Below are 9,163 nucleotides of genomic sequence, written 5' to 3'. Positions count from 1 at the left end.
TTCATTAGGGAACGGGGATGGGATCATATCTTTACCCGTGGGCATCTAAATGGGCAAGAATCCATACCCGACGGGTATAGCGGGTATGGGAACATTTCCTGTTTACCCGTCCCCGTTACCCGTTGGGGAACCCGACTATTTGAGCTGTCATGCGAGTATTAGGCCAAAGAAGCTCAACATAGGTATTTTAGTCCAAATCTGAACAGTCATATATATAGTGTGTGTTCTAGGAACCCTCGTTCATTTTTTCCTCACCATCTCCGCCAGCAGCACAAGCACGCCTGCCTCACGAGCGCTCGTGCCCCTGCTTCCTCAGTTCGGTCTCTTTGCCACCTTTGTTCGTCTTCCTCGCAACCTCGCTCCTTCTCCTCGGCATCTCCGAGCCTCCGACACTTATACCCGGGTGAAGAAGAAACGTCTCCGATTGCAAAGCTGTGACCCCAAGTGTCCTTGTTTATCGGGTATGCAGTACCCGTCGGGTATCTGTTACCCGACCGATACCCGACGGGTACGGGGATGTGCAAGAATCTATACCCGAGACAGTTAATGGGATGGGGACGGGATGAATTCTCCGTAGCGGGGAAGAGAACGTTCCAGCGATACCCAACGAGTATATCCCCGTTGCCATCCTTAGGAGGGAATAGCTGACGACTGCATTTTCCATGTCAGGTTTGCGTCCAGATAAATTTAGGTCTGGTTAGTTCCCAAAAATTTTCACCCCAAACTATCACATCGAATCTTGCGGCACATGCATGGAGTATTAAATATAGACAAAAAAAACTAATTGCATAGTTTGGTTGAAAATCGCGAGATGAATGTTTTAAGACTAATTAGTCCATGATTAACCATAAGTGCTACAGTAACTAACATGCGCTAATGATGGATTAATTAGGCTTAATAAATTCGTCTCGCAGTTTCCAGGCGATCTATGTAATTAATTTTTTATTAGTATTCGAAAACCCCTTCCGACATTCCCGAAACATCTGATGTGACATCCAAAAATTTTCATTTCGCGAACTAGATCCAGTTTAGTTCCAGAAAATTTTGTAAAATTTTTCAAGATTTCCCATCACATCGAATCTTTGAACACATGCATGAAGCATTAAATATAGATAAAAAATAAAACTAATTACACAGTTTAGACGAAATTCACGAGACGAATCTTTTAAGCCTAATTAGTCCATGATTGGACACTAATTGTCAAATAACAACGAAAAGTGCTACAGTAGCATTTTGCAAAATTTTTCGCCATCTAAACACTACCCTAAACACAGCCTTAATCCCTCCGTCCCAGAATATCTGTCGCTTTCGCTTTCCGAGAAACAATTTTAACAAAATATATATTAAAAATATTATATATTTATGATACATAATTGGTATCATCGGAAAGATCTTTGAATCTAGTTTTTAAATAAATTTATTTGGAGATACAAATGTTGCTAGTATTTTCTATAAATCGAGTCAAACTTGTGACACGAAAACCAAAAACAATAAATAAATTGAGACAGAGGGAGTAGATGTCAAAGGAACAATTTCTGAAGCAAACTTTTATTCCTGCCAATAAGTTCTTGATACCGTTCCATCCGCCTGCCAAGTTTCTTTTCTAATTTGGTTTTCCCTTTTCATATTTTTCTTTCTTTTCCCCTGAACACTACTGTGGCTTTGATCTTGAGTGAAAAGTACAGTGTGCACACTAAAAGTGTTACAAATCCTTCAAATTTGTTTCCTTCCTAGTTCCTTCTATAGTATATTAATTAATGTAGTGCTATCTTGCCTTTTGGCCGAAAGCTCTGTTGGCAAAAGGGCACAATAAAATGCATATCCCCATTCGCTTTTTTTATAATCTGTTTTTTTCAGTTTGTTTTTTCAGTCGAAACAGTATTTTTCTTTCACAATAAATCAACCGAAACAATGTTTCGATTTGTTTTTTCAGCGAAGCGACGGGGCCGCTACATATTAGGCAGTTCGAAATGCACTCTTCTCCTGTAATCCGATCTCATGAGAAAATTTGGCACGCACATGATCATCCTAGGTCTTTTTTATAAGTCATAATAAATACTGTCTGAGCATGCATTCAAAACGGATTTAGCATCTGACTGCAAGAATTCAGAAAATGATCACTGCCTGCTCATCCGCGATGAAATCTGAAGATGCAGTCGAACTGATGGTTTCTATAATTTCCTTCCAAAATCATTCGTTATTGAGAAGGTGGCACAAACTCGACTAGTTGAGGAATTAAACAGTTGATAAATAACTACTATATACTGGTGAAAATCGAAACTAATTAAAAATCAAATTACAGGGTCGCTAGCTCCTCTTTCCTCTACACGTATGTAAGTTGTAACTACGATTCAGTTTCAGTTTCACAGCCTGAGATCCAAGTCTATCTTCTTACTCTGCTCCGACGCCTGCTGCTCCGAGCTCGGCGGCTCAGGCTGCCCTCTCATCCGGAAGCTCCCGGGCCACGTCGGGCTGACCGGCTCCTCGTAGAGCAGCGCCGGCGACCACGGTGTGGCAGCCGTGGAAGCGTTGCTGCTGTCGCCGCCGTGGAACCTGGGCGCCGTGTTCGAGGCGGCGGCACCGGCACCGGCAGCCGCCCGCGCCGCGGCGAGGTCCTGGCTGCTGGCCGGGCTGACCCGCAGCGCGGCGCCCACCAGGGCGGCGTGCGCCTCGAGCGGCAGGCCCGCCATGAGCATCCTCTGCGCGTGGAGGTGGTTGTACGCCGACGCCAACGAGGCAGTGGAGCGCTTGGCTGCGCTGCGCTCCCGCTTGTGCGCGTTCTGGTGCCCGCCCAGCGCCTGCGAGCTGAAGAACTTGCGCATGCAGAAGTTGCACGAGAACACCTTGTGCGGCGCGGGCGCGGCGGCAGGAGGAGGAGAACGAGAAGGAGACGCAGACGCGGGCTTGGTCTGGTCGCCGTCTGAGCCGGCGGACGAGGAGTCCTCCGCGTCCGTCGCCGGGAACTGCTCGTCGCGAGAAGAGGCGTTCACGGCCAGCGTGAGGTCGAGCCACGCCATGGCGCCGCCGCCGCCGGCCACCACGGACGGCTGCCGCCGCTCCGCGCTCTGCTCGTTCACCGACGACGCCTCGTCCGGTTGCTCCATACCCAATAAATCTTGCATGCAAATTGAAACTGAAGCTAGCTACCTGCTGTCTGCTGATGTTTCTTGGCTCTGGATCGCTGCCTGCAGTTGCAGGTGATGATCGGCCACCAGGGCAGCTACTACCACGCCTGCTTTCAGGTTTGCAGTTTGCTTTATAGAGAGTGATGAGAGGAGCCGAGGCCGGCCGGGGACACGTTCACACGTTTAACGTAGGGATTGGAGAGAGAGAGAAGGAGAAGAAGAATTCTTTTGGTTTTGGGTAATGGAGCGGAGGGGAGGCTTGTGGAAGGAAAGGGGTGTCTGCGCCTGCGCGGAACTCCCCCTCTGCACTCCACTACTGTAGTTATCAGCCGATAATCTTAGGCGAACCCCGCTTACTTTACCCGCTCATCTCTTCTTCCAGTAGATCTCTAATTTCAAACTGGGCCCAACGGCTCAGTTGGGCCTTTGATCCGCGTCCTGATCGGGGACGTCCAGCCCACTATGGCTGGAGGCCCCTGTCACACCACACTATATATAGAGGTGCGGGCCGGCGGCTCTGAGTACGAGGTTCGCGTGAGCCGAGCTCCCCACCGAAACCTAAACCCTAATCCCGATCAGAGAGGGGCGCAGCCATTGACGGGAAGCCACCAGCCGCGCCGTCCTGCTCCACCGACGTTGACGACTTCATCGACCTCTTCCCTGAACGTCGTTGCCCGTGCGCAGACTTCACCGACGAACGAGATGGCGGCTTCTAGACCATCTCCCTCTGCGGTGTCAGGTTCGACACATTCTTCTTCTATTCCTCTCTCTCTACCCTCGATATCGCATTCACAGTAAAGAGAACCCGCTAGACCTAACCCTAGATGATCTTTTCGATCTCAACAATGGTACCAGAGCCAGGGTCTTCTAGGGTGTAGATCTATGTTGGGGTAGAAAACTAAAAAGAAATAGGAGAGAAAGAGGAACAGAGGGTTTGATCCGTTTCGGATTGAAACCCTAACCCTAATCGGGAAAGAAACCGAGATGCAGAGAGTTCAACCGAATCCTAACCCGTCGGGGAAGAAGAACAGTAACCCTAACCCTAACCCCAACCCCAAATCGGTTCAACTCTGAAAAGAAAAGAAAGAAGATCCAAAAGAGAAGGGGAAAGGGGAAGAGCTAGCAAGGCAGCTTACCTAACGAAACCCTAACCTTAACCCTAATCCCCAATCGCAAGACCCAAATCCAGAAGGGGAAGAAGAAAGAGAAGGGCTGAGGCCTACCTCACTGCTGCCGACACCGCCGTCGCGTGGGATGAACAGGCGCGCTGCCGCTTCACCGACGTGTGAGAAGAAGGCGCCGTTGTCGCTAGGGCACGGCCCTCACGGGCGCGGTAGGGCACCGCCGCCAGGCCGCTCGACAGCGACGCGCTCACCCGTTGGGGAGCGCGCGCGCCGGCGATGGGGCCGGTGACGGCACCATGGCCGTTCGCTCTCTGTGCTACGGGGCTAAGAGAGGAAGAGAGGGAGACAAATGATTAGGGTTTGGGGCTCGGCGCCGCTACCGTTTTTTTTGTTCGAGCGAATACCACGCGGAGCCGTCCGATGATTTCCAACGGCCGACATCGCTTGGGCCGCTTTCAGCCTAGGCGGGGAAGGACATTCCTAGCCCAGGCCTAGGTTGCGGCCTAGGCGCGGGGGAGCGAGCGCGTGTCGCGCTGCTGTTGTGTATTGGGCCGTGGCTGGGCCGCGCACTGCTGCTATGGACCGGGCCGTTTTTGCTGTTTTGGGCCAAAGACGGTAACAGTTTGAGCCATTTCCCTTTTCGTTTCCTTTTCTAGTAAAAGTTTTATTTCCTAGAAAATGAATAAATGGCTCAAAGAAAATAGAAAAGAGATTTTTCCTGTGGGCAAAATTCATTAAATTGAATTAGTTTTTTCACTGCTAAAGAAATAGTTTATTCTCCAGTTATTTTGAACCAACGTGATATTTAATTGGAGATAAAGAGATTTTGACATGATTATGATGTTGTTATTTTCTGACCAACGTTGTTAATAACAATATCGTAATTTTAATGATTTTATATATTATTTTTATTTCGACCCAATGGTGATGTAGATTTAATGTATAAACAGTTGTATGTTTTAATTTTGATCAACGTTGGAATCAAGGCATGCAATTGTTGTTATTATTTATGTTCTCACTCTATATGAATTGTGTTTTCAGGCGGATACAACTTGATGGGTTGTATCAAAGAGATCCTCACTCTCAAATGTGACAACTATACGGAGTGGAAGAAAAAGATTGACCTGGCCTTCATCTTGGCTGAGATGGACTGTGTAGTCACCTCACTGTGTCCCACTGAGCATGTGGCACCGGTGAGGGAGACAAACGAGGCTAACGCCGCTTGGGCAACTAGAGAGAGAGATTTTGAATCCTAAAAGATGTCCTATGACCTTGAGTGTAGTAAGTGGGTCACTGTCAACAAGAAATATTTGGCTGTGATAAAGAACACGATTGAGCTTGCAATTGTGGGCTCAACCCCAGAGTGTGACACGGTCACTGAGTACCTCGATAGAATAAAGAGTCAGTTCACTAGCTCTTCAAAGACATGCTACCCAACTGATAAAGCAACTGGTGACAGAGTGGTACTCTGAAAATAGTGGCATAAGAGAGCACATACTAAGGATGAGCAATTTGGCATCCAAACTAAAACCAATAGATCTGGCTCTCAAGGAAGAGTTTCTTATCCATCTGATTTTTACTTCTTTGCTAAACGAATTTGACACTTTTATTGTCAACTACAACATACAGCCTGAGAAGTGGGACTTAAAGAGGCTCATGGCTATGTGTGTGCAAGAGGAGGAGAGAATAAAAGCTGCCAATGGTGGCACTATCAATTATGTGAAAGACAACAAGAAAAAGAATAATAATGCTAACTCCTCCTCAAAGTCAAAGGGAAAGGGTCCCATGCTGCATCAGCCTCAGCAGAACAAGTTCATAGTAGAGAAAGACCAGTGTCTCTATTGCAAGAAGACGAGACATTATAAGAAAGATTGTCCCGATTACTTAAAGATGATCATAGCAAAGAAATGTGAGAACATTATTACGTTCATAAATTAATCTCTGTATGTATAGTATTCGAAATCTACTTGGTGGATTGACTCAGGTGCAACTGTTCATATTGCTAATTCCTTACAGGGATTTCGTTCGACGAGGACTACGCAAAGAAGAGAAAGACGCGTTAAAGTTGCAAATAGAGTCTGAGCAGATGTTGAAGCCGTTGGCGATCTTTCTCTAGAGCTTGCTGATGTCTTCACACTTTTACTTAGAGATATACTTTATGTTCCCTCTTTACAAAGAAAGTTGATTAGTGTTTCCTGCTTGGACAATGATGGATATGATTGTCATTTTGGAAATGGCAAATGTAAGATAACATTTAATAATGCATGTGTTGGTCTTGCTATCTTACAAAATGAGCTTTATTTGTTATCACTACGTGATGATGTAAATGTTGTATGCGATGGTGGGAACGTTGCGTGCGACAATGAGAATGTATCCTCGTCTGTGGATGTAAACAGAAAACGAAAGAGAGCTCACGATGCGTCATCGAAATTATGACACTATCATTTTGGCCATATTTCGAGGGGTGAATAGAAAGACTAGTTAAGAATGATATTCTTCCTCCATTAGAGTTCTCAGATTTGGAACAATACAGAGAATGCATAAAAGGAAAGTATATAAAGAAAATTAAAAAAGATGCCAAATGAAGCGCATGAATTTTATAGATTATTCACACAGACATTTGTGGTCCATTTCCAGTAAAGAGTGTGGATGGTTATGATTCATTCATAACATTCACAGATGATTACTCCTGTTATGGCTACATTTATCCAATCAAAAAAAGAACAGAAGCATTGGATAAATTTAAGATATTTAAGGCAGAAGTTAAAAACCAACACAATTTAAAGATTAAGATAGTCAGGTCCAACCGTGAGGGGGGGGGGGAGTACTACGGTCGGCATACCCCATATGGCCAAGTTCTTGGTCCTTTTGCAAGGTTCTTACAGGAGAATGGCATAGTAGCCCAATATTCTATATCGGGCGAACCTCAGCAGAATGGAGTAGCTAAAAGACGCAATCGTGCCCTGGTGGATATGGTGCGCAGTATGATAAGTTACTCCACCTTACCGTTGAGCCTATTGATGGAGGCGCTAAAAACCGCCATTCATATTCTCAATAGAGTACCAAGTAAGTTGGTTCCCAAAACACCGTATGAGTTGTGGAAAGTAAGAGTACCCTCACTAAACCACTTACGTGTGTGAGGGAGTCCTACTGAGGCTAAAGTATTTAACCCAAACATTGGGAAGCTAGATCCCAAAACAGTAAGTTGCCATTTCATTCGCTACCCAGAAAAGTCAAAAGGTTTTTGTTTCTACTGTCCAGATAGATATACAAAGTTTGTGGAAACGAGACACGCTGTCTTCTTAGAGGATGAAATGATGAGAGGGAGCATGGTAGCTCGAGAAATTGACCTTGAAGAGAAGCGGGTGTATGCGCCCACTCCGATGATTCATGAGCCATTTTTCTCACTACCTGCTGTTGCTGCACCGACAGTGCAAGATACTGTGGTGCCAACACCTGTTGTTATTCTGCCTGTGGCAACAATGAATGACGATGAGGAATCTGTTCTTTAGGATCCTGTAGAACCTATTGTCACACATGAGGGGGAGCAACAACAGCCTCAAACAGAAGATGTGCCAAATGTGGAGGCCCCTAGAAGGTCTCAAAGAGTTAGAAAATCAGTCATTCCTCCTGACTATGAAGTATACAACACTAAAGAATTTCAAATAGAGGATGATCCCACCTCATTTGAAGAAGCTATGAGAAGTGATCATTCATCAAAGTGGCTTGAGGCCATGGAAGATGAAATAAAATCTATGAATGCCAATAAAGTTTGGGACTTAAAAATAATTCCTAAAGAAGCCAAAATAGTAGGCTGTAAATGGGTCTATAAAATAAAACTGGACTCTTAAGGGAATATAGAGAGATATAAAGCGTGACTTGTGGCAAAAGGCTTTACGCAAAGAGAAGAGATTGATTATAATGAGACCTTTTCTCCAGTCTCATGTAAGGATTCCTTCAGAATCATAATGGCATTAGTGGCACATTACAATTTAGAATTACATCAGATGGATGTAAAGACGACATTTCTCAATGGGGACTTGAAGGAAAATGTTTACATGACACAACCGAAAGGTTTTGTCATAGAAGAAAAAAAAACGAATGGGATGCCGCCTAAAAAAATCCATTTATGGATTAAAACAAGCTTCAAGACAGTGGTACTTGAAGTTTGATCAAACAATAAGGAATTTTAGGTTTAAAGAGAATGTAGAGGACAATTGTGTCTATGCAAAGTTTAAGAATGGGAAGTTTATCTTCCTTGTCCTGTATGTGGATGATATCTTACTTGCTAGTAGTGATGTCAGTCTACTACTGGAGACAAAGAAGTTTTTGTCCTCAAAATTTGATATGAAAGATCTTGGTGAAGCTTTGTTCGTTCTAGGGATCGAGATTCACCGAGATAGAAGTAAAGGGGTATTAGGACTGTCACAAAAGGCATACATAGAAAAGATCTTAAAGAAATTCAGTATGCACAAATGTAGTCCATCACCTGCTCCTATAGTCAAGAGCGACATATATGGGGATTTTCAATGCTCCAGGAATCAGTATGAGATCGATCAAATTAAAGCAGTTCCATATGCTTCAGCTATCGGAAGCTTGCAATATGCTCAAGTATGTACGCGCCCTGACTTGGCTTTTGTTACCGGGTTACTTGGCAGATTCCAGAGCAATCCTAGAACAGAACACTGGAAATTAGTAAAGAAAGTCTTGCGTTATTTGCAAGGAATAAAAAGCCTCATGGTGACGTATAAAAGATCAGATTCACTCCATATAGTGGGATATTCAGATTCTGATTATGCGGGAGATGATAGAAAATCCACGTCTGGATACGTATTCACTCTCGTAGGGGGAGCTATTTCATGGAAAAGCTCAAAGCAAACTGTCACTACATCGTCCACAATGTATGCCAAGTTT

At 44.8% G+C, this 9,163-nt stretch overlaps 1 protein-coding gene across 1 annotated transcript; it reads right to left on the bottom strand.

Moving 5' to 3' along the window:
- Positions 1 to 2,153: 2,153 nt before the first annotated feature.
- LOC136522891 (zinc finger protein 1-like) lies at positions 2,154 to 3,387 on the bottom strand. The gene has a single exon (XM_066516693.1). The coding sequence runs from the start codon at positions 3,120 to 3,122 to the stop codon at positions 2,364 to 2,366; it is 759 nt and encodes a 252-aa protein (XP_066372790.1). The 5' UTR covers positions 3,123 to 3,387; the 3' UTR covers positions 2,154 to 2,363.
- Between the last annotated feature and the right edge of the window lie 5,776 nt (positions 3,388 to 9,163).

The sequence above is a fragment of the Miscanthus floridulus genome, chromosome 2, assembly GCF_019320115.1.
Source record: "Miscanthus floridulus cultivar M001 chromosome 2, ASM1932011v1, whole genome shotgun sequence".
In the NCBI taxonomy this organism is placed as follows: domain Eukaryota; kingdom Viridiplantae; phylum Streptophyta; class Magnoliopsida; order Poales; family Poaceae; genus Miscanthus; species Miscanthus floridulus.
The sequence above is the reverse complement of the archived record's forward strand: the minus strand, read 5'-3'. Positions and strand labels throughout refer to the sequence as shown.

Coding starts and splice junctions, on each gene's coding strand:
- LOC136522891 (XM_066516693.1), bottom strand. CDS start 3,122: ATGCAAGATTTATTGGGTATGGAGCAACCGGACGAGGCGTCGTCGGTG.